At 34.6% G+C, this 27,344-nt stretch overlaps 1 protein-coding gene across 2 annotated transcripts in view; it reads right to left on the reverse strand.

Moving 5' to 3' along the window:
* NCAM2 (neural cell adhesion molecule 2) overlaps positions 1-27,344 on the reverse strand; it is a 523,501-nt gene that overhangs the window by 173,194 nt on the left and 322,963 nt on the right. For both annotated transcript variants that reach the window (XM_034656641.1, XM_034656649.1), the window contains exon 6: positions 9,593-9,710. In XM_034656641.1, the coding sequence (XP_034512532.1) occupies positions 9,593-9,710 (118 nt within the window). The remainder of the gene's footprint in view (positions 1-9,592; positions 9,711-27,344) is intronic.

A 27,344-nucleotide genomic window follows, 5' to 3' on the forward strand; every position in this document is an offset into this window, starting at 1 on the left:
TGGGCACCATTTTTGCATTCTCATTCAACCTTGCTAGTATTGTAGGGCTTGCCCCACATAGTCCTGCTGCAGCTGCTCTCCTATAGCCCTGCTGCAGCTGCCTGGCTTGCCCTGCCCACATGCTCCAGTGGACTTACTATTGCCAGTGAGCTCACTCCTGTCCTGGGCCCCCTCTGGAATCCCCCAGAGCCTTTCTGAAGCCAGGAGGCTCACCCTGCCCACATGCTACATCTCCCTAGACCCTACTGCAGCAAGCTGTTCATTCCACCCTTGTGCTCTCCCCTATTATGAATAAGTCAGACTACAAAGGTAAACTTAAAGTTCAAGAGACAACCAAGAACTAGGGCCATGTTGAACAAAAAGTTTCATCACCTACACAAGGTCACTCCTTTTAGAATGGGAGAGATAGCTGTTTCATGTAATACACAGAAACAAAAATATACAGAAAAACAGGGGTGCCTGGGTGGCACAGTTGTTAAGCATCTGCCTTTGGCTCAGGACGTGATCCCAGCGTTCTGGGATCGAGCCCCACATCAGGCTCCAANAAGAGAATTATTTCCCTATCTCATTTGGAATATTGTGCTAAATGTTTGAAGTATAGCAAATGAGTGAGACGTGGTTACCTATCATGAAGAATTCATAATATGACTGGCAGTAAGAGCAGTAACAGAAGATAAGGTAGATCCCATTAATGAATTTATTCATAACTTTTTGTGTGCTGGGTAGAGGCAAGAAGAGATATACTATAGTAGGAAAGAAGGAAAAAGAAGATGGGTGAAATACTCTGGAAATTTTCATGGGAATAAAAAAAGACATTTGTGATTCGGGCTCTGAAGTGGTTGGGCAGATCTTGAAGAGATTTAGAGGAAATCCGTATGTAAAGACTATGGTCCCTTCAAGAGCTCAATTTAAAAATATCAGCAAGAGATGTAACCAAAGTAATAACTCTTTAATACTACTCTCCTAATAAACTTGTGATATAGAATATACTTGTTATTATTCATAGTCCACTTCTGAGGAATGTTGTGTCTGAAAAAGACTCCCAAGGAATTCTGATGGAATTATGTAAACCTATACTTAAAAATGAAAACCACTTCTCTAAGTACCCCTTTTCTAGGCATGAGAAAATAGGGATTAGAATCAGGGATTAGTGGAAGTGATAAAGAAGAGAGCACAATTCCACTTTTAAACATAATGGAGTAACAGGGACCATATCTACCCTCCCACTGTAAACAGCACACAACAATAGACACTTATTAAATAACAGTTTTCAAACGCTAATGAACAAGTAGCTCATGACACTGACCTCTAAAGACCACCACAGCCTACTACTTGAAGAGAGTTTCCAAGATATAGCTCATAGAGGCAGAACTCAAACACAGCCAGGCAGAGTTCTCAGTTGGAGGAAGTTAAGGTACCAGAATTTGTGGATCAGAGAATATAAGAAAAGACAGCTGCACAAGAAAGAGGGTAGAGAGATCTGCAGTGCATCCCCAACCAATCTTTGACTAACTACTGATTAGTGACTGCATGCCAGTAAGGATTTCCCAGCATAGGAAAAAGTAAAGAACAACAATCCCAGAACCAGGAATAATTTGCATCTCAAACATACAGGGTATAAAGACCTAAAATGCAGAACATTGTCACCTCCTTAGAAGAATATTACTTCAGTAATGGAACCAAGTTAGCCCTAAAATGAAGATTGCTCTGGATCCACTAAAAGAGCCTAAAAGCTATCCTCAGATGATCAAACTTTTCCCAAGTTACTTCTTATATCTAAAAATAGAGTAAGAGTATACAAGAATATCCAGTACTCCAAAACATAAAATCATTAATACCTGGCACTCAATCAAAAATCACCAGTATAGTATATAAGCGGGAAAATATGACACACAACAAAGAGAAAATTTAATCAATTAAAAGATCCAGAAATGACACAGATGATAGAATTAGGAGAAAAGATTGTTAAAATAACTATTAGAATATATTCTATATGTTCAAAGGAAGTAAAATACGAGCATTGTAAGAGGAATGGAAGAAAAGATAAAGTCCTCTATCGTAGAATGTATAATAAACATTGAGTACATGGAGGGGAAGTTCAAGATAGTGGTGTAGGAAGGCTCTGAACTCGACTCCTCCCATGGACACACCAAATCTTCAGCTACACAAGGATCAATTCCCCTTGAAAAATACTGGAAAACTAGCTTAAGAACTTCTCCACAACAAAAGTTAAAAGGGCTACATTGAGACAGGTAAGAGAGGCAGAGACATAATCTCACCAAAATCCCTACCCTCAACATAGCAAATCACAATTTGGAGGGACCTCACAAATTTGGCATTTTTCCCTGAGAAGTGTGGGGCTTATGCCATGTATCAGGCTCTCCAAACCTTGGAATTTATACCAGAGAGATGAACATCCAAAATATTTGACTCTGCAAAGCAAAAAGTCTTATACTCCAGACATCCAAAAGGTGAGAAATGGAAAGGCTGCTTTTAGGTCTTACAGACTTACCCCAGGAATCTGCAAAAAAATGTAGTTTGGAAAACAACTTTCTATATGCAATGGACATTCATTAGCATGTGCTGGAGACCCAGGAGTCTGGTAGGACTTTCTCAAGCAGAGAAAATGCTGGTGGGCACCATTTTTGCATTCTCATTCAACCTTGCTAGTATTGTAGGGCTTGCCCCACATAGTCCTGCTGCAGCTGCTCTCCTATAGCCCTGCTGCAGCTGCCTGGCTTGCCCTGCCCACATGCTCCAGTGGACTTACTATTGCCAGTGAGCTCACTCCTGTCCTGGGCCCCCTCTGGAATCCCCCAGAGCCTTTCTGAAGCCAGGAGGCTCACCCTGCCCACATGCTACATCTCCCTAGACCCTACTGCAGCAAGCTGTTCATTCCACCCTTGTGCTCTCCCCTATTATGAATAAGTCAGACTACAAAGGTAAACTTAAAGTTCAAGAGACAACCAAGAACTAGGGCCATGTTGAACAAAAAGTTTCATCACCTACACAAGGTCACTCCTTTTAGAATGGGAGAGATAGCTGTTTCATGTAATACACAGAAACAAAAATATACAGAAAAACAGGGGTGCCTGGGTGGCACAGTTGTTAAGCATCTGCCTTTGGCTCAGGACGTGATCCCAGCGTTCTGGGATCGAGCCCCACATCAGGCTCCAATACTAGGAGCCTGCTTCTTCCTCTCCCACTCCCCCTGCTTGTGTTCCCTCTCTTGCTGGCTGTCTCTGTCAAATAAATAAATAAAATCTTTAAAAAAATACAGAAAAACAAAATGAGAAAACAAGAATACATTAAAAAAAAAAGAACAACATAAAACCTCAGAAAAGAAAAAATCCTTATTGAAATAGAGATAAGTAATTTACCTGACAAAGAGTTAAAAGTAATGGTCATAAAGATGCTCACTGAACTGGGAGAAGAATGGACAAACACAGTAAGAACATCAAACAGACAGAAAATATAAGAAAGTATCAAACACAGGTCATGGAACCGAAGAATACAATAACTAACCCGAAAAGAATACAGTAAAGAATTTCAACCACAGTTTTGATGAAGCAGAACAGATCAGCAACCTGGAAGACAGGGCAGTGGAGCTCACCCAAAAGGAACAACAACAACAATAACAACAACAACAACAACAAAAAGAATTTTAAAAAGTGAAGACAGCTTATGGGACCTATGGGACATCAAGTGGAGTAATATTCACATTATGGGGTCCCAGAAGGAGAAGAGAAAGAGAAAGGAACAGAAAACTTATTGAAAAAATAATGGCTGACGACTTAATCAACCTAGGAAAGGAAACAATAATTATTTTAAATGCAAATGGACTAAATTGTCCAATCAAAAGACATATAATGGCTGAATGGATAAAACAAGACCTATTGATAAGTTGCCTATAAGAGACCCACTTCAGATCTATGGGCACACCGAGATTTAAAGTGAAGGGACAGAAAAAGAAATTCCATTCAAATGCAAATGAAAACAAAGCTAGCACAGCTGTACTTCTTTCAGACAAAATGATGACTTTAAAACAAAAATACTATACAAAACATAAGGAAGGGCATTATGTAATGATAAAAGAGTCATTCGAAAAAGAGGATATAACATTTGTATATAATTATGTACCCCAAATAGGAGCACCTAAATATATATAGCAAGTATTAACAGACCTGAAGTTAGAAATTGACAGCAATACAATAGTAGTAGAGGACTTTAATACCTCATTTACACCAATAGATCTATCATCCAGACAGAAAATCAATAAGGGAGCATTGGCCTTACACAATACATTAGACCAGATGGACGTAATAGATATATATATACAGAACAGTCTATCGAAAAGAAGCAGAATACACATTCTTCTCAAGTATACACAGAATATTCTCCAGGATAAATGGCATTAGGCCACAAACAAGTCTCAGTACAACTAAGAAGACTGAAATCATACCAAGCATCTTTTCTGACCACAATGATATGAAACTATAAATCAATTACAAGAAGAAAACTAGAAAAATCCCATAGAAAAAGAAGGAAATCTTGTCATTTTTGACAACACAAATGGACCCTAAAAGTATTTTTTTTTTAAAGATTTTATTTACTTACTTGACAGAGACAGCAAGAGAGGGAACACAAGCAAGGGGAATGTGAGAGGGAGAAGCAGGCTTCCCGCTGAGCAGGGAGGCTGATGCGGGGCTCGATCCCGGGACCCTGGGATCATGACCTGAGCCAAAGGCAGACGCTTAATGGCTGAGCCACCCAGGCAACCCAATCATCAGCGGACCCTAAAAGTATTATGCTAAATGATATAAGTCAGTCAGAGAAAGATAAATACCATATGATTTTGCTTACATGTAGAACCTAAAAAACAAAAGGAATGAACACAATCTCATTGATACTAAGAATGGGCTGGTGGATGTCAAAGGGGAAGGGTGTTGGGGGTGGGTGAAATTGGTGAAGGGAAACCATTGTATGGTAACAGATGGTAACTAGACTTATTGTGGTGATCACATTGTAATGAACATGAAAATCAAATTATTATGATATGCACCTGAAACTAATAATGATTTATACCAATTTTACCTCAAAAATAAAGTCCTCCATCAAACTTATAGGGATAAAAAAAAGGATGATGAAAAATACTCTGGTAGATTTGACAGCAGATTAAACATTGCAAAATGAAAAATATCAATGAACTTGAAAATATGTCAATATAATTTAGTGAACTTAAAGACAAAATTTGAAAATAGAAAAAAGGACTCAAAGTTCTATCTGGTATCATTTTATTCCTAAACAAAGTTCTTTAATAATTTTTATAATACTGATCTTATGTTGGTAAATGTTTAAACATATAACAGAGCTTCAAAAGACATGGAATAAAATAGAGAGAACAGAGCACAGAAATAGAGATTATTTGTGAAATCAGTAAGTATATAGAAGATGTGAACAATACTAATCAACTAGCTGACTTATTTGATATTTAGAGACTACTCCATAGAATAGTGGAATATCTATCTATCTATCATCTATCTATCTATCATCTATCTATGTATCTATCTATATCTATATATAGACATATAGATATACACACAAACACAGTAAGAAGATATATTGTCAAATGCAAACAGAACATTTAAAAATACAGATCATAAAGTGAGACCTAGTACATTTAAATAAATTGATATCATACAAGTATGTTTTCTGACAGTTAAGGAATTTAGAAACTAGTAGCAGAAATAAATGTGAAATATACTGAAATATTTGGAAACAAATCAGCAACATTTTAAATAACCAATGTCAAAAATAACATTACAAGAACTGAGTCAAAGGCATCCTGATGTTTATAGCAGCAAAATCAACAATAGCCAAATTATGGAAAGACCCCAAATACCCATCAACGATGAATGGATAAAGAAATTGGATAAAGAAATACCACAATGGAATACACACACACACACACACACACACACACACACACACACACTGGAATATTACTCAGCCATCAAAAACAATCATTTGCCTTTTGCAACGATGTGGATGGAATTAGAGTATATTATGCTAAGCAAAATAAGTCAGTCAGAGAAAGACAAATACCATATGATTTCACTCCTGTGTAGAATTTAAGACACAAAACAGATTAACATAGGGGAAAAAAGAGAGAAAGAGGCAAACCATAAAACAGACTCTTAACTACAGGGAACAAACTTGAGCGCTGCTGGAGGGGCGGGGAGGGGGGATGGGTTAAATGGGTGATGGGGATTAAGGAGGGCTCTTTTTATCATAAGCACCAGGTATTATATGTGAGTGATGAATCTCTAAAATTCTACAATTGAAACTAATTACACCATATGTTAACTAACTAGAATTTACATAAAATGAAACAAGATAATATTACAAGAAAAAAATTAAAAATATTTGAAGAAGGGGTGCCTGGGTGACTCATGCAGTTAAGCATCTGCCTTCAGCTCAGCTCATAATCTCTGAGTCCTGGGATCAAGCCCTACATCAGGCTCTGCACTCAACAGGGAGCCTGCTTCTCCCTCTCCCTTTGCCCCCCGCCCATCTCGTGCTCATGCAGGAGCGCTCTCTGTCTCTCTTTCTCTCTAATAAATAAATAAAGGAAGAAATAAAATCTTTAAAAAATATATTTGAACCAGACAAAAATGGAACTGTGGCATAGTAAAATTAGTAAGGTGCAATTAAAGTATTATTTAAAGGGAAAAATGTATGCTTATATTAGAAAAGTATAAATGATTGAAATCAATGACATAAGTATCCATTTAAGCCACTAAAAAAGAAGAGAATATTAAACACAAAGTAAATAAAAGGAAGACAATAATAAAAATAAAAGCAAAAAATCAATGAACTAGAATTTAGAAAAACAAAATAGAAAATATTTGAAAAAAAAAGTTGATCATTGAAAAGATCATTCTTTCCAAAAACTTATACCTAGACTGATCAGGATGGAAAAGAGAGCAGAACAAATAACCAGTTACCAGGTTATCAGGATGAGAGAGGGAAGATCAATATAGATAATGCACAAATTATAATAAGAGAATACTGTAAATGACTTTATGCTAGTAACAACAACTGAAATGAAATGGACAAATTGCTGGAAATTATATATATATATCACCAGAGACCACTAAAGACAAAGGCATTACTGGTCTAGATCTATGAAAGAACTTGAAATTGTAATTAAACCTTTACACAAGAGAAGTCCTAGCACAGGCTGTTTCACTGGAAATTTTTCCAAATAATTAAGTAAAAAATAATAAGCATTATATATACACTCTTCTGTAAAACAAAAGAGGAAACCCTTCCTGAACTCATTCTATGAGGTCAGTATTGCCCCAATCCCAAACAAGTCAAGAATAAGAACACAAAAATAAGACAATCTCTCTCATAATGGTGTAGGAAACAATTTCCACAAATTATTAGCATAGTGACTGCAGCAATACTTAAAAAGGGCAATATAGAGTAATCAAATGGCTTCAATTTAAGGAATGCGAAACTGCTTGAACATTTGAAAATCAACGGGATTCACTGATTAGTGTGCCATTGATAAAAATCCATAGGGTATTCTCAAGAGACATAGAAGCAGCATTTGAATGGGACCAAGGTAGAGATGTTTTAGAGCAGCCGCTTTTATTTCCACTTTGGCTTCCGTGTCACCAAGTGTTCCTGATTCTCTTTGTGAAAACTTATTTTTCCCACTGTTTGGTCCTCAACTATTTTCTTTATTGGCTTCATTCATAACCCTTGGCTATATTATCTCTGGGCAACAGGTAGTTTGGGTCTTTCTTGTTGGACTGCTGCCCTATATTACCTAATGATTACGGCATTTTTTTTTCTTTTAGCAAGGGTAACATGCTTATATCTACATATAAATATGTCAAAATAAAAACTTCCCTCTAATACTAATTTTAACTTTGTCAATGTCACTATCATATACTCCCATTCTCCCATATATATTAAATATTCACAGAATAGAACAATTATTATTTACACTATTAAAGGATGAACCCAAACATATGCCACATGAAGATATAAAGATTTAAATGACTTAACTATATTAGCCTCTGGATTTGATTTATTCTAGCATGTATGATAATTATGTTTCCACTTAAGCATGAGAATTTTGAACAAATGTTGAACTTTAAGACAGAAATCTAAACAGATAGAGATAAAATGATGAGAATGAGATTCCAGAACAATATTTGTTCATTGTAATGAATGGTCCAAGAGCTTTTCTGGGCCGCAATTAGATGTAACATTGACTCTTAAGGATACAAACCAGAAACCAGAAGTCTCTGAGATACATGATCATTATCTGGGGTGAGGGTGAATATGTTAATGTTTGATGTGTAATCCTTCAGAAAATACCAACAGTATGTTACAAAGAAATTAATGTTTGCAAAGAACATCTATTTACCTTATCTGAAGAAATATCTTGTTTATTGCTACCTGCTGTATTAAACAGATAAAGGTTTGAAAGGAGCAGAATATCAGTCAGTGCTTGGGAAGTAAAAGAAAAAAAAGGGAATTGGATTGCAATTATTCTTCTTAAAATAGTTTTTTTTTTTTTTAAACCTAATCCTCACTATGGCTACTTTTGGCCAATTTGGATATATTTCTAATTGTTTTCTTGTGATTATTATTGGTCTATGAAGTGTAGAAGAGATTCTATAAATATCTGTAGCTATGTTTGAATGGTACCTGAATTAATAACTAACATGTATTTATAAAATGGTCCATTTGTAAAGTTTCATTGTCTCCCTTTTAACAGAGCCACAACCTAAAAGAATGAAATGTGTTGATATCTGTTTGATGTTAACAGAATTCAAGTGACATTTAAAAATTCTATAGAAATATATAAAAGTAAACTGTCAAAGAACAGATTTAGAATAGAGTTTATTCACTTAATGAAGTAAGCTTTTTAAAATTGACATTATATTTATAGAAATTTAACTGTACATAATTAGCTTTTTTCCTGGATAATATGGTACATAAATAAAATATACAATTACATTCTAATAAAATACAATTTTTATACACATACAACGGTGATGCCATTAATACTAGCATTCCTATTTCTAGGTACTCTCTAGCAGTAACATAAATGTGGTTGAATCAGTCATTGAGGTTCTGGGCCCATTTTGGCCAGAAACATGCCTTATACAAGAATAACCAGTGCCATGGGTGTAGTCTTTGAATTGGGTTAAATCACTCTGTTAATCTCTTTAACAATTTAATCTAACCAATTTAAATGAAAACAAAACCACCATAACTTTTTAATAAAATTCAAAAGAATGTTTTTATTCTTTTTTTTTTTTAAAGATCTTATTTATTTATTTGACAGAGATAGAGACAGCCAGCGAGAGAGGGAACACAAGCAGGGGGAGTGGGAGAGGAAGAAGCAGGCTCATAGCAGAAGAGCCTGATGTGGGGCTCAATCCCACAACGCCGGGATCACCCAGGCGCCCCGAATGTTTTTAGTCTTGATAAAATAAGATCAGAAATCTTTTTCCAGGAGATTGATTCTGGACACAAGCCAAAAGGATGTGTATGCGTAACCTACCTGTACCAGGAGATGGAGGGCTCCGGAGAGCCAGAGGCCCTGCACAATAATGTCATCTCTTCTCCTCTCTCCGCTGTGGCATTAAAAGATCTCTGAGGCATTGTAATTGCTGGAGGCACTAAAAAAAGAGATGAACATAGATTAAAAGAGATGAAAAACATTTTATCAACACCATGCGACTTTCTTAAAACTACTTTTTTGTTGTTGTTGCTAAAATGCTAAGCTTTAGAACTTGATTGCTTACTTCTGTCCTTACATCAATAGGATGGACTTGGTTTAACAGTAAAATGACTTTAAGACCACTGATCTGCTTTCCAATGTACAATAATTAGATAATTCACTCTAACGTTATTTTACTATTCTAACCTATCAAACTAGACTCAACGAGAAACTAGACATTTTAACAAATTTATATATATATATACCTTTATGAAATATTTCTCACAAAAACAGACAATATCGCCCTGACTGACATCAACACTGAGATCTACTTGGAGCAAAAATGGATTTCCTATTTGGGTTCTCATTGTTATATGTAATTCTATAAGCAATCATTCACTGCTTCAAGACAGGGCTTTCAAATTAGGTGTCAAACTATAATGTTCCTTCTGATTAACTGCACTTAATTTCTTCACACAACTATAGAACATTTTATGAAGAGAAACTGCTCAAGCCATAGAGGGTATGAAATAGATTTTCATGAACAATTCAATTTTAAAATTAAGCTTCCCCAATTTCTAACTAATTACATTGCAAAAACTGTATACGCTGCACATTTTGGACATGTTGAAACTGTTACTAAAATGTACTGTTTGCAATAAACAGATCAATAGCATCCATAATAGATGTTAAATTTCAAACCACAGCATAAATTTTTATTTAATGCACATTTTTATGATTTTCAATTGACTACAACAAAATGATATTCCTAAAATTAATTATATTAATAGAGTTGTTTTTTATATATCCTAAACGATATGACCAGACAGGCATTTATAAGTGTGATAATAATTAAATATCTCTACAATAGCATTCAGGTCAGCATTGATGCTGTATTATTGCCATTGATGGTGGGGGTAGGAACTGATATGTATCTTAGCAATTAAGCACAAGAAATCAAGTTTCTGCCTTTATGAATTTAGATACAAGGGACATGATCTGACATGCTGTCTCTAAAGTAACATAATAATTACAAGTATTGCAATAAGATAGACTGTTTTTCAGACATTAACTCTGCATTTTAAGTACACTGAAATTTGACTTTCTGTACCTTGTTTTACTTCTTTTGTAATTATAGAAAAGAGTATTTTAATCAAAATGTAATGCCTTTCATTTTGTTATAATAAATGTCATTATAAAAGCACAGTGACTATTTTTATTACAACAATAAATATATTTAACCCATTAGATAATTATAATGAAAATGAACTCTTCAATAGAAATGATCTCTGTAGTATTTGTGTAAATAGAAACACTTCAAAATGGAGAACCACATGCTCCACTTCTTGTCTTATTATTTTTACTAACCAAAACAAATTACTTATTCTTTATCATAATTTTCTTTTCTATAGAGTAAACTGCATATGCTGGGTGACCGGTAAGAATTGACAAATCTTAACGCTTACATTTTATGATACAGTGACTCTGCTCATGAAATGTGCACTCTTACTTACAGTGTGGATTTGTCGAACAGTATTACTATTGCATATTTATATGGTACTTTGAAGAGTACTTCCAGAATTATTCTGAAGAATAATTGTGTTCAAAACCTGCAGAGGTGTTCACTAGTTCTGATGCCAAGATATTCAGGGAATTTGTTAGCCACTGTTTAGACTATAGAGCATTTTTATGTGTATTACCTTGTTGGTTCTAAATTTGCTATTGAGTTAGATTAAATAATTCTAAAAAGGATTACAATTATATTTCATCCAAATTTCTTGCTATCTCATAAGACCCACATCTAGTATATTTTTCTACTCTAACTTCTTAAAAATACTTTTCCTTTATTTGACTATATCTGAAATATCTAGTTTTAATAACTTCACAAAAACTTATATTCTATATATGCGACGTAGTCAATGTTTTCTGGTAAGTTTCAGTTCTCATTCTTTAGCTTTAAGAAACATGAGAATGTGGAGAAAGGTAACTACAGAACTCTGAATTAAATGGAGGTTTTGATCCAACTTCATGTTATAATTACCCTCATTGGCTGCTCAGGCACCAAAGATCTCACTTATTTGACAGCTTAATTCCTTTAATCAACAATGGCATCCAGCAGTCCCACATGTCTTTTGTGTCTTGCAGTTTTCCTCCACATACTATCCCTTAAACATTTCTCAGAAGATGAAGAACATAGTATTAACTATGGAATACTCATGTGGTTCAAATTGACCACCACCAATAAGCCCTCCAAATTTACTCAGGATAAGGGTAACAACCTCCCCACCCCCAAATCACCACCACTGTCAGGAGAGCTACTCTTTCATAACTCAATGATTAATCAGATCTGGCCAAAATATATATCAACAAATAAATTTACATGTATATCCTCTATCTGCCACAAGACTACTAAAATTAAGACTCATGGTCCTTTCTTATTTACTTTTCCTTATTTTTACTCTTAAACCTGTGTGACACTTAGAAATTAGCATAAGTGAGGATTTGAGAAAGATGGTAGAATAGTAAGCACCAAGCATCTGTCTTCCCATCTGGGCAGCAATTACAGAATCTGTCTAATGTGATGGTCTTGGATCTCTGGAGTCTACTGAAAGTTTGCCGCTTCCAGGGGAAGACATGGAAGGTGAATTGCAAGCAAGGTCTCAAAAAGGTATTCATATAACCATGTTCATGTTCATAGCAGCATTACTCGCAATATTTCATGATTGAAAGCAACCCATATGTGCATCAATGCATAGTGGAATATTATTCAGCTTTAAAAAGAAAGTTAATTCTGACATATACTACATATGGATGAACCTTGAGGATGCTATACTAAGTAAAATGAACCAGTCAAGAAAGACAAATACTCTTATGATACCGCTTACTATGCACTTAGAGTAGTTAAAATTATAGAGACAGAAAGTAGAATCCATTTTGATTAAAATTCTTGACCTTCCCCTCCCAACAGTACCTTACCCCTTTTCTCCTTAACCACTTAATTAATTGCTTGTAATTTTATGCAAATAATAACACACAGTTTTTTATGTTTCCTTTTTCTTTTACAAAATATACCCTTTCCTGTACCGTGCTTCTTTTCTCAAACTAATAATACATGTAAGAGATATATTTATGTTATTACATAAAGAACTTCTTCACTCCTGTTCAAATTACACAGTTTTCTACCCTGTGGATAAACAATTGGGCATGTGTTATGTCACCTGAGAAATCCAAATATTTATCTATTATGATCTTTATCTACTGCAATCAATGCTCCAGTTAATTATCTAGAAGTAAAATTGATATGCCAAAGAGTAAATGCATATATAATTTTAACTGAAGAGGACTAAATCAAATTGCCCTTAGTGGTCATTACACAATTTTCAACTCCAACTATGGATTATTTTTATAAACAGAAAAAAATATTTAAAGAACAAATAAGAAAATAAAACAATAAAAGTTGAAATTAATAATTTTCAGATAATTTCCTAAAGTTAATTCATAGCTGAATGTCTCTAAGCATTTGAACCCTTACTAAAGGACATCTATGTGAAAAATTACTGTTGGAAGGATGAAAAGCACTATTTTGATTTTCTTCTTGTTTCCACAGTTAAGAGGTGATAACTAAATAAAAGACTAAAGTTAATATAGACGATACCTCGGGACAAAATTAAAAAAAAAATTCTGAAAGTCTTGGACACGTTGAGGGATACTTTCACGATTAAGCATGGCCATTTTCATGCTTTTTTGAGTACATTCTATGATTAACAATATTTTTTGTACTCCAAGTATGTTTCAAAAACCTCAGAAGTCCTCAACACCCCTTCAGGTGGTCTTATGATGCCTTCCCTTTACCAACCACATACCTGTGTGAATATGGATTTCTCCCACAAGATGAATGTTTTTAAAACTTCTCATTTCAATGCGTAATATGATATACATATGATAAATATAAATAGGCATAACCCACATCAACAAAACCTTGAGGAGTCCCCAATAATTTTACAAATATGAAGAGTTCTAAGGCAAAATCTTTTGACGTCACCTTCAGTACAAAATAAGATAGAACACAATTTGGTAATTCAAATTAGCCTTTAAAAAGAAGTCTTATAAAACTGCCAAGAAAAGTAATTTAAAATCAAAGCCATAGTGTATGTTTATAATTAATCTTAATGTGTAAGGTTTCAGAACACATTCCTAGAGAGTTACTAATGATCATTTTTTTTTATAGATTATTTATTTGAGAGAGAGAGAATGAGCAGAGGGGAGGGACAGAGAGAGAGAGAGAGAGAGAGAAGGAGACCCCCCTGCTGAACAAGGGGCCCAAGGACAGCTGCATGGGGCTCAATTCCAGGAGCCTGAGATCATGATCTGAGCCGAAGGTGGACGCTTAACTGACTGAGCCTCCCAGGAGCCCCAGCAATGACCACTTTTGAAAAATTCAGAAGTGAATCTGTTGGGAAGTTTGATCAGTTGGAGGATTTCAGAACTGATCTTGGTGGCATGCAGTAGACAATAGACTTTATTTGGGTGGTCCTTGGACAGGTTGCATAGAGGGTGAATTCTTCCTAGCAGGAGACCTTCCAGAGACCGTATGTGTGGGAAGGGGCACCACGTAAAGGGGAGGAGGGCAAGAAAACTCCTAGGAGAGGCAGATTTGAGAAGTAGACTTGTGTGTCTAGGTGACAGCACTCCGCAGCACAGCAGGAGAACTCCAGAGGGCAGCAGTGGCTTGGGCTGGCCCGGAGTTTGTCTGTGTACAGCTAGCAGAAGGTGGGTGCACTTCGGCAAGGTGTGCAAAACACGTGGATTCTAGGTGGTTAAAATATGCATATTTTGGCTACATTTAAAACAATAGATGTGTAAAAATTTGACTTTGGTGCTAAGGAAGTTTTGAGCTAATGGTCCCAGCATGCTAGGAAGACGAAAACAGCATGAGGACTAAAATAGGAGGAGACGGTTCTTCTTTGGCTCATTTATATAAGACTGAAGGTAATGCTGACAAAAATGTTGGGAGGGGAAGGTTATCTTCGTATTAAAAACTGTTCAGTTTACTAAATCTTAATAGATGCCAGAACAAATCATCAAAAGGTCATATAGCTCACAACTTTGGGAAGTTACTATTACATATATTTTTTAAAAGAACAAATTTTATAAGACCAATATCATTTCCACCTGTGATAGACTGCCAGACAGAAAGAAGAGTTGCAGCCTCTTTTCTTTTTTTCCCCCATTAAGTCCTTTAATGTTGCCCCACTTACTAAAGTAGATATATATGGTCTTAAATACACTCCTGTCAAAGGTTAGTAAGTAGGCTGAGCTATCCTAAAGTCTGAGCTAAACGTTTAGAGGCACACTAGAATGACAAATTGAGTATCAATCAATAATTCTGCTGCTGTAAATAATTTCAGTTAATATCTTTATTGAAAAGATAATCATTTTGAGTTTTAAAAAAAGAACAAAAAATCCTGATCATATACATGTCAACAAGTTTAAAAATAATATTACAGATTTCCAGTTCTGGGTTAATGAGAGTAACCCCAATACATCCTGTCCATGTCACTTAATTCTTCCCTAACACTAGGACAGCATACAGGGACAATCTCTTTGAAGATTCTGAAATGTAAATAGTAGCAGGCCTATCATTACTCAAAAAATATCAGAATTTGAAATACTATAAGGAAAGCTGTGTGGGGGGGATCTTTTTTTTTTTTTTTTCCTTCTTCAGAACCCTTTGCCTAGACTGAATGCAGCTGGAAACCCTGAAAAAAGGATCAACATGGCCCAATAGAGATCCAGAGAAGTCTTCTAGTTCGGTCTCAGGGAGCAGAAGAGATCCCCCGGCACAGCAGCGGGATCCTGCAAGTGCCTGAGTCTCTGAAGGAAGACATTCTTCTTCATCAGTCAGAAGAGCCAAGGTCCCAAGAGGGTAAGGGAAATCCCACTGCGTTCCTCCTTCTCTTTCCTCCAGCTAGTAGGCCCTCAATAAGGGCACATCTGTGGCAGTGAGGGGTAGATAAAACCCCAGTTTTAACTTGTTTTTATTTTATTTTTATTTTTTTAAACCCTAGTTTTTAGTCCAAGGGACTGTAAACTGGAGACTTGCAGAACAGGAAAGCATGGGAGGCATCACAGAATAGAAAGAGCTTAGGAAAGTAACTGCATCAAGTTATTCATGAAATCTTGGGCTCAGCTCTGAGCTGTGTATTTGTAGATCTGATCTTAAATAGTACCAAGACTTGGAGAATTGAACTAAGAGCTAAAGCACCACACAGGTACTAAAATGGCCATTGATACACATACATACAGATCTGAAAATACTGTAAAGGTTTTGAAAATGTAACTAATTTTAATCCACAACCCACAGAAATCTGGTCACAATATGTGGCCTGAATTTGGACACATTGTTTGGGAAAATAAAAATATCAGCATCATAATCAAATTGCTAAAAGCTAAAGCCAAACAAATACAAAAAAAATGTATCAGTTACAGGAAAACAATAATTCAAATAACTGTAGGTTTCTTATCAGAAACCATGGAGGCCAAAAGTGGTGAAACAATATTTTTAAAGTGTCATAAAGAGATATATGTCAGAATAAAGTTCTATGTCCAGCAAAAATATCCTTCAGAAATGAGGGTAAAAAAAAAGACATTATCATTCTCAGATAAAAGACAATTAATGAAACTTCTGCCAGAAGATTTGATCCTAAAACTACTGGAAAAGGAAACTCTTCAGGAAAAAGAGAAATTTTATTAGAGGAACCTTCAGGGATGAAGAAAGAGCAAGAGAAATGGTAAATATCTTTGTAAAAATATGTTTAATGATTGAAGTAGAACATTGAGTATATAGGGGTTTTCAATTAATGCAGGTATAATACAGAAGACAACTAAGACAAAGAAGAAAGGGATATAAGGACCTAGATGGTGCTATAGTCTCTTCATTTCAACTGAAACAGTAAAATATTGGTTCCAAAATAAATAGGCATATTGTAATCACAATAGCAATGGGAAAAAATAGCATAGATATAGCCCAAACCACAACAGATAAAATAATGTTCACATAATCCAGAAGAAGGCAGGGGAGAGGATATAGAAGAATGGGAAACAGAATATACTGAAAACAAATCAAACCCATGTGATGTTCAGGTAAAAGATTGAATACTTAATTTCCAAGCTTGGGAACAAGTAAGGAAGTCCCCACTCAACAGTCCTAATTAACAACATTCTGAAGGCCAACACAGTACTAAGCAACAAACAAGAATAAAAAGCAGACAATTGGAAAGGAAAAAATAATTTTTTTTCCAATTTGCAGATGCATTGTTGTCTTCACTACACATCCAAAATCTACAAAAGCATTGCTAGAACTAATAAATACACCTAACACAGTCACAAGATATAAGAAAAACACACCAAAAAATCAGATTTATGAATATATACTTGCAATGAACAATTAAATATATTAATATATATTTATATTTACAAATATTTATATTATATTTAATGGTATATTAAGAATATAAAACCATATACAATAGCTCCAAAATATAACACTTAGGTATTAATCAAACAAAATTCACGTATGGCATCTGAATGCTAAAAATTATAAACAGATTAAAGTGAAGAAAAAGCCTTAATAAATGAAGAGACATACCGTTCATATATTTGTAGACTCAATATTGAAAAAAAGTCAGATATTTCAAAACTGCTATCAAGACTCTACACAATTCTAATTAAAATTCCAGTAGTATATCATTTTGTAGACAGAATGATTCTAAAGTTTAAGTGGAAGACAAAGAAACTAGAATTTACAAAAGGTTTTTTTAAAAGAAGAACAAAGTCATAGAAATCATACTTTCTGATTTTAAGGAGTGAGTACAGCTATGCAACTGGGGAAGCACAATAATGGTGCAGGGATAGGTGCATAGATCAGTGGAACAGAAAAGAAAGTCCAGATATAGACTCCTATGATACAGCCAATGTTTCAAAATTTTAGTTTACGAAGTGCAAAGGCATTTCAATGGAGAAATGATAGTGTTTTAGCAATGGTTTTTAAATAACTGGATATCCATATGCAAATGCATGAACCTGAGGATGGAATTTATCCCTCATACAAAACTGAGCCCCAAATGATTCAAAGACCTAACCTGAAAACATAAAAGTATAAAACTTTTACAAAAAAACTTGGGAGAAAAATCTTTGTGACTTGGGGCTAAGTGAAGAGTTCTTAGACATGACACCAAAAGAATGGTCCATAAAAGAAAATGATTAATACTTGGACTTCTTTAAAACTAAAGTTAAGGCGCTGGGTGTCTCAGTCATTTGGCATCTGCCTTCGGCTCAGGTTGTGGTCCCAGGGTCCTGGGATCAAACCCCATGTTGGGTTCTCTGCTCTGCGGGGAGCCTGCTTCTCCCTCTCCTCCCCACTCATGCTCTCTGTCACTATTTCTGTCTGTCTCTCTCTCAAATAAATAAACAAAATCTTTAAAAAAATAAAACTAAAGTTAAAAGTCTTTGCTTACTGAATTACTCTGTTAAGAGAATGAAAAGATAAGCCATAGCATGGGAGAGAGTACTTGTAAATCACATCTCTGAGCAAGGAATTGTATCTGAAATATATAAAGACAATCTAAATTCAACAATAAGAAAAAAGTGCAAAAGAAGTGAACAGACATCACTAAAGAGGCTGTTTGGAGAGCAAAACTGCACTTAGAGAAGTTGTAAGGAACCCTAACACTGTAATGAAAAAAAATAATCTAATTAGAACATGGGTACAGACATTGCAAAGAGACATTTCACTGATGAGGATATACAGATACAGGAATGAGAAACAAGTACATGAAAAGGTATGCACTCTCACTGGCCACTGCATAAAGCCATGGCAATACATTGCAGAAATGCACGTTAAAGCCACAGAGATTTCACTGCACACCTATTTTGATGTGTAGCATTAAAAACAAAAAATCAAAAACTGACAAGATCAAGCACTGGTGAGAATGAGAAGCAATTGACATCTTACACATTACTAGAAAGATTTCAAAATTATACAGCCATTGTGGAAAATGATTTTGCTGTTTCTCATGAAGTTAAAAAACATGCACTTACCTTACAGCCCTGCAACCCAACTCCTGGGAATTTATCCTAGATAAGGTTAGATTTTAGAGGACTCCACTTATATGACATTCTTGAAAAGACAAAATTATAGTGAAGGAAAGGGAGTGGTGGCTGTGCGGGGCTTAGAGGTTGCAGAAAGATGCAACTTCAAAGGGGAAAAATAAAAGTGTTTGGGGATGATGGAATAATTCTGTTCACTAATTGTGGTGGTGGTGGTTACATGAATCTATGCATACATTAAAATTCATCAAACTATACAGTAAAAATTAAAAAAAAACCCTAAATTTTACTATATGTTAATATAAATCAAACATGCAAACTTTTAAAAAATTTACATGGTCAGGTTTTTAAAAAATTATAATTATATTAGAAATACTATAATTGTATAATATAAATAATGGTGTTATTTAATTTATAATTAAGTGCATAATGATCATCCACCAGATTCAATAAGGTGATATACTAAAACAGTCCACGACTCCTGAAAAGTCAGTTCCTCATTGTTTAGAAGCAGGAAAATCTCAGAAATTTCCCAGTCTGAGGGAGTCTTGACTCATGTTCAAGGTGTGCTTGTCTCTACTTTACTTTATCAAATTCCTTCCCTTTCTTTAACTCATTACTCTGATCTGCCAAATGAACTCTGAAAATCCCTTTACTTCTTGCTGCTCTTTGTTACCTATCATGAACCGCAAATTCCACAGCTTCTATAGTCTTCCTGTTTACGACACAGAGACTTGTTGGCCTAGAATGTTGGCCATGTTTCAGTTCATGCTTTGGCTCTTTCAGAGTAGCTTTGTGATACCCTGCTATCAACAGTCCAGTGTCAAAACTGGAGTCCAACTTAATTAATTAATTAACAAAAATAAATTAATTTCAAAGCAAAATGTGTGGGCAACATAGGCAGAAAATGAGATTTAGACATAGATATGTAGAGACAAAATGATTTTGAATTCAGAACAGAACAGAACACAGCAATATTTTGAGGTCAGGATTTAGGTATGAGTGAGCAACATCACATTAAACAAAACATACTGCTAACATTATTCAAATCCTTATCATTCTCTGTAGAATTTTGTTTACTATGTTAAAATATTATATACAAGAATGTCAGCTTCCAGCCAAGATGTAGGAAGAGGCACCCAATTTATCCTACTAAGTAAAAGAACCAAGAAATCAGACATACTGTACAAAACAGTTTCCAAGGCACTATGAATCAATCAACAAAGCAGTCAACAGTGATCTCTGAAATATAAAAGGAAAGGAGTGTGTCCTACTACCGCCTCAGCTAATTGTCTAGAGAGAGTTTCTAAGCTGCAGTAGAGGGAAGAGGAGCCCAGTTGGAGTCTAGAAGTCTCCCTGAATTGAGGCAGGGAAGGCAGTCAGAGGAAGCAAAGTTCACAGGACAGAGTGCCAGACAGGAGATAGGTGTGCAATGAGGACTTTCTGAGATCTGCAGTGCATTTCCCTGGGGTCTGCACGCACGTCTATGAGAAGAAACTACTGAGGCCAGGGAGAGAACTTCCAAAAAAATTCAGGAGAAACAATTTACAAAGCTCAAACAGAGAAACAAATAGTTTTCGTTTTTTAGAGAAAAAACAAAACAAAAGCACCTCATAAAATATGTCAAATAAGGAATTTAGAAAGATTTTACCTCAAGAGTGAGGCAACATTAGCTCTGGACTATTTTGATCCCACCTAACAAAACTTAAAAGCGTGAACTGAAAGGATGAAACCGTATCCAAGTAATTCATCTGCATTCGCGAAAAATACCTAAAATAAATAGAAATATATTCAGCACAGTAAAGGAGTAAACTCCACAAATTCTGCATCCAATTTAAAATTATTCACCATGAAAAGAAGCAGGAAATATGAGACATGATGAGGAAAAAAAAAATACATTCAACCATAAGTGACCCAGAAATGGCACAAATGATAGAATTAGCAGACAAGAACATCAAAGCAGTTACTATAACTGCATTCCATATGTTCAAGAATCTAGAGCAAAGACTGATCATGTTACAGACTTAGAAGATATTGAAAAAATCAAATTTACACATATTAAAGCTACAGTGTCTGAAGGCAAAATACACAGGACAGGATTAATGGTAGATCAAACACTGCAGAAGAAAAGATAACTTGAAAGAAGTAATAGAAACTATCTAAAAACTAATATGTCAAGAAAAAAAAAGGACTGAAAGAAAATGAACAGAACATCTGGGAGATGTGGGGTAAGTTCAGGTGGTCTAGGCTATGTGAACTTGGAGTTCCAAAGGAGTGTGCGACAGAAAACAATATGTGAAGATCTACTCGCTGAATGATTTCCAAATCTGATAAAGATTATAATCCAAGTGTGTCAAAAAGACCCAAGTACAAGAATAATGATGAAAACTACATCAAGGTATATCATATCCAAATTGCTTAAAACAAACGATAAAGAGAAAAATCTTCAAGAATCTAGGAGAAATGGTGGGTGGGAACTTTAGGTACAGAAGCGCAAAACAAAGATGAGAGCAGACTTTTCATCTGAAATAACTCTGGCCAAAGATAATGGCTCAGAATTTTTAAGGTACTGAAAGACAAAAAACAAAACAAAAAACTTTCAATTTAGAATTCTATACTCAGAAAAATTTTATTTCAAATATGAAGGCAAAATGAAGATTTTTCTGATATGCAGTAGGTGAAGTGTATCATCACTAGCAGACCTGCCCTGTAAGAAATGCTAAAGGAAGTCATTCAGGCATTTGGGAAGTGATACCAGATGGAAATCTGCATATACACAAAATAATGAAGAACTCTAGAAATGGTAACAATGTGGATACATATAAAAGTTTTGCTTTCCTTATTAAGGTCACCTTAAGAGCTCATTGACAATTTAAGCAACTATATATATATATATATATATATATATATACACACACACACACACACACATATATATACACATATATATAATATAACTATATATATACACACATATATATGTTTATATTATTATATATTATATATATTTATATATATATGGAGAGAGAGAAAGAGAGAAGTGGTAGTAGAGAATAATGTCCCCTTCCTCTATGAAGATGTCAATGCCATCAATGCCATAAACGCAGCATTTATAAATATGTTAAGTTAAATGGCAAAGGAAATTTGCAGATAATAATTAAGATTATAAAGACTAAATGGGAAAACTATCCTAGATAATCCAGGTGAGATCACTTGCATGAGCCCTTCAAAGCAGAGAACTCTCTCTAGTTGAAATACAAAACAGAAGAGAGAAGGAGATGCAGCAGAAGGGAAAGTCAGAAATACTCCAAGTATGAGAAGGATTGACTACACCATTGTTGGCACAGGAACAAGAAGCCTGCATGTAAGGACCAGAAATGCCCCTCAAAACCGGGATAGCCTCCTCTGGGTTATACCTAGAAAGGGGTTAGAACCTCAGTCCTACAACAAAAAGAGGACAAATTCTGCCAACAACCTGAATATTAGAAGAGATTCTTCCTCAGAGTCAGTAGCAAGGAGCATAAACCCATAAATACCTTGATTGTGATACCTGTGATACGCTGAGCAGATCCTAGCCGAGCCTACATGGATTTCTGATCTACAGAAACTGTGAAGTAATAAACCTGTGTTATTTCAAGCCACCAAATTTGTGGTAGTTTGTTGCCACCGATGGAAAACTAATACAGGGTTTATAATTTATACAGATGTAAAACATACGACGACAATTACACAAAAGCTGAAAAGGAATACTGTTACTCAATGTGTGAAGAGTATAACATCACTCGATGAAGGACTGTGAAAATCAACTACGAAAATAACATAGCAATGATTTATAGTTAATGAGCCAAGATACAAAATTAATTGATCAATAAAAAAATACTCCAAAAAATATAAAGGAGGCATAAATAGAAGAAATGAACAAAGAACAGATAAGATATATAGAAAGCAAACAGCAAGACTTAAACCCAACTAAATCAATAAGATATTTAATATAAATTGTGCAAACACTCCAATACAATGTCAGACTGTCAGAATTGACAAACAACAACAACAACACAAAACCCAAAAAACAAAAACCAAAAAAACGATACCACTAAACTGACTATATAGTGCTTACTATCCTAATGATCAAGAAGTCAACTCATCAAGAGGACACAATTCTAACCTTTTATGCATGTAATAACAGAGCTTCAAAACACATGAAACAGAAACTAATAGAACTGCAAGGAGAAATAGATAAATCTATAATTTTATTAAAGATTAATCAGCCCTCTTTCAATAATTAATAGAGCAAGTAGACAAGAGGTTAAGAAGGATAGAGAAGACTTGATCAATATGATCAATTGACTTAACTAATTATTATTAAAACTTTAACCAAACCAGCAGATCACACATTCTTTTCTACTGCACAGGAAATACATTTGAAAAGATCTAAATCAAAGAAAGTGGGTTCTCTAATCACATTAGAACCAAACTAGAAACTATGACAGAACAATATTTGGAAAATCCCCATATATCTGAAAACAAAATAACGCAAATCTAAATTAACCCATAGGACAAATCTGAAATCAGAAGGGGAATTGCAAAGAATTTTGAACTGATGGCATTAATATACAACATATTAAAAATTATGGAATGAAGTTAAAACAGTACAAACAGGGTATTCTCAAGCATTCAATGTATGCATTAAAAGAGAAGAAAAGTTTCAAATCAGTGTCTTCAGGTTTAACTTTAAGAACATAGAAAAGAAGATCAAATTAAACCCAAAATAAGCAAGAAAAGACAAAATAATAAAGATCAGATTGGAAATTGATAAAAATAGAAAAAAGGAAAACAAATAAAAAAACTACCTAAACCAAATTGGTTTCTTTAAGAGACCAATATAACTAGGAAAATACTAGCCACAGTGCCCAGAAAAGAAGAGAGAAGGAGTGAGGGACAGAGGGAAAAAAAGTGAGAGAACAAAAGACAGAGACAGAAAGAGGGGAAGAGAGAGAGGATACAAGTTGCCAATACTGGAATTGAAGAGTCAAGATGACTCTAGACTCTAGAGATATTAGCAGGATAATAGAGAGATACTGTAAATCATTTTATGCCAATAAAGTCAGCAACTTAGAAGAAATGGACAAATTCCTTGAAAAGTATAAACCACCAAATTTTACTTAAGAAAAAAAGAGATAACTTGAAGAGGACAACCTTTATCCATTAAACACTGAAATAGCAGTTTAAAATCTTCCTGCAATGTAAACTCTAGACCCAGATGATTTAGTGATGAATTTTATTAAATATTTAATGAAAAAAATTAAACCAAAAACAAACTTTCACAATACAAGGAAAGTTCTTTCCAATTCATTCAACAAGGCCAATAATATTCTGGTATCAAAATCAGACAAAGGCATAACAAGAGAAGAAAACTGAAAAAAAAAAAAAGCAAAAGAGAAAGAAACTGCAGAATAATATCTCCTAAGAACACAGATGCAAAAATTCTTGACAAAATTTTAGGAAATTAAATCCAATATTACATAAAAGAATAGCACACTATGGCCACATGGAAATATAAGGTTAGTTAACATCCCAGAATCGAACAATATACTTTACCAAATTAATCGATTAAAAAAATGCAAACTATGTTACTATCTCATTAGATTCAGAAAAGAACTATTTAGAAAAACCCAGAAATCATTATTGATAAAATTTCTTAACAATCTAGGAAAGGTCACTTTTCAACCTGATAAAGAGTATCTCTGAAAAGCCTACAGCTAACCATATATTTGATATTGAAAGAGTGAATATTTGCCCTGAAAGATTAGGGTCAAGGCAATTGAAATCTCCATAGGAAGAAAATAATCCAGTAAAGAAAGTGGATTAAAGATTTTAGAAGAAAACTCACACACACACACACACACACACACACACACACACACACACACACACAAGCATATGAAAAGATGCTTGACTTCCTTAGTCATTAGAGGAATGCAAACTAAATCTTCAAAGGTGAAACTACTAAACACTTAATAAATGTTTAATTATAAAAGGTCTGACCATAGGAAATTTTGCTAAGGAAGTGGAGCAACTGAAAGGCCAATACACTGCTTCTGGAAATATAAAATAGCCCAACCACTTTGGAAAATGATTTGGTAGAATTTTTAAAAGAAGATTAAACACATACATAGGATCCAGCCATACCTGTCACAGGTATTAACTCAAGAGAAGTAAAAGCATATATCCAAGAAAAAGACTCATATATACAAATGTTGATAGCAGCTTTATTTGTAAGCCAAAAACCTGAAACATCCCATTCATTTGCATGAATAGATAAGCAAATTGTGAAATATTCCTAAAATTGAATATTACTAAGCAATACAAAGGAATGAAGTATTATTTGTTTGGAACAACATGGATGAATCTCCAAATAATTTTGTTGAGTGAAAGAAGTTACTTAGAAGAGTATATACTGTATGATTACTTTTATTTTTTATTTCTACTTTACTATTTTATTTTATTTTACTTTATTTTATTTTTAAAGAGAGAGAGGGAGCTAGGGGAGAGGGGTAGAGAAAGAAGGAGAGAAAGACTCTTAAGTAGGCATAGGGCTGGACCTCACAGCCCTGAGATCATGACCTGAGCTGAAATCAAGAGTCAGACACTTAACCGACTGAGCCATCCAGGCACCCATGCATGATTACTTTTATATAAATTCTGGAAACTTTTGTGGGTAATGGGTATATTCACTTAAATTCACTATCTTGATTGTGGTGATTGGTTCTTATTATATATGCGGCATTCATACATACAAATATGGCATTTTAAATATGCAGTTTATAACTCAATAAGACTGCTAAAATACATGCAAGATAACTGAAATTGGATTGGTAGATTGGTAGTATAAGGGGGAAATGTCCTCAAGGTAATAGTAAAATAATTTGGATTATTTAGCCTAAGGAGAAAAAAGGCAAGCATTGATAATTATCAAATAAAATATCTTCTCTGATTGGGGAAATGATATACTTTTGTATAAAATAATTAAAAAGTGAAGAAATTATTCCAAAAGTTGACTGCTTTCTATATCCAAAACTCTAAGCTATTTCTTGATGCTATAAAATATTACCTTTGTTCTTGAAGCATTAATGGTCTAGTTTGAGATAATTTCACACATAAATGGATAATTTCAAATCAGTGTGAAAGGTATATTGAGAGACAGTTTGTAGAGATGGAGTTGGTTAATAGTTCTGCTGAAAAAGTTCTAAAATACCTTTGGGGATTACTTGGATGTCTGTTATTTGACTTTGGACAAATAGAAAGGCTTTGGGTTTATGATGAACTAGAAACTCCTCTAGTAATCCCCAAACATTTTCTGCACCAATAGTTTGTACCTGCACTAGCCAATTTGTAAAACCTGCTTTAATTACTTTAGGACCCCCACTGAGAGTGTCCTGGCGATTCCTCACTCAGATAGTGGTGGTGCAAGGTGAAGAGCATCTTTGTGTGCAAATAGGGCCCTGGAGAGCTCACACAGGGGGCTGTGTCCTGGACGCCTGCCTGATATTTCCCTGCATTCTTTTCCTCTTGCTGCACTATGCTCTATCCTTTAAAATAAGACCTTTGCATGAGTATACTGTATGGAATTTAGTGAGTCTTTTCAAATATCTGAATTTGGGAAAATTTTACATAGACAAAATTTTCTAGTGCTATGAGACCTTGAGGGGAAGAAGTCAGATAAAAGGAAGATATAATTGGGAAAAGCTTGCTAGAAATGATCCTTGATCTAAGTCTTATAGGGGAAATAGAAATCAGGCTAGTCGTGTGTGTGTGTGTGTGTGTGTGTGTGTGTGTAAGAGACAGAAGACTCATTTGACATAGAGATTGCACATTCATTTATCCTGGTAAAACTAAGTGTACTTCCATAAAGGGGAAAGCCATACTGTACTTAAAAATGTGTTCAGTACAAGGAAATAATTTTATTTACAACTGGGTGTTTATTTAATTTATATCTAATTTAAATGGAATTCTTTCTGTTTCTTAACTGGATCTGCTGTTAAAAAGGCACATGTTCTTGCCACCTACACTTCTATTGAAAGCCATTGGACATGATGCAAAAAATAAATAAATAAATAAAAGCAAGAGACACTGTTCATAAGTAACTCTCAACATGAATAAAATAGTGACATTGCTTCCTAAGTCATCCTTTAGTGTAGCCCAGTTTGAAGAACAGGACTCATGAATGTCATGAATGTAATCTAGATACTAATTGTCCTCAATGTCATTCATCTGCACAATGCCAGATAACACATAGATGATGTGTTTGACTTTACTGATTGCTTCCATAAAATGTAAAATATTTTCATCATTGCAGTATCTTGTGGCCTCTATAGATTTCTTGAAATTTTCATTCTTGCTTTCACAAATGAGAGTGTTAGATATTTGTAAGTGATCCATCTGTCTGTCTCTCTGTCTATCTGATGGAGTAGGCAGTTAGCTAGAT

Source organism: Ailuropoda melanoleuca, chromosome 1, assembly GCF_002007445.2.
Source record: "Ailuropoda melanoleuca isolate Jingjing chromosome 1, ASM200744v2, whole genome shotgun sequence".
Lineage (NCBI taxonomy): Eukaryota > Metazoa > Chordata > Mammalia > Carnivora > Ursidae > Ailuropoda > Ailuropoda melanoleuca.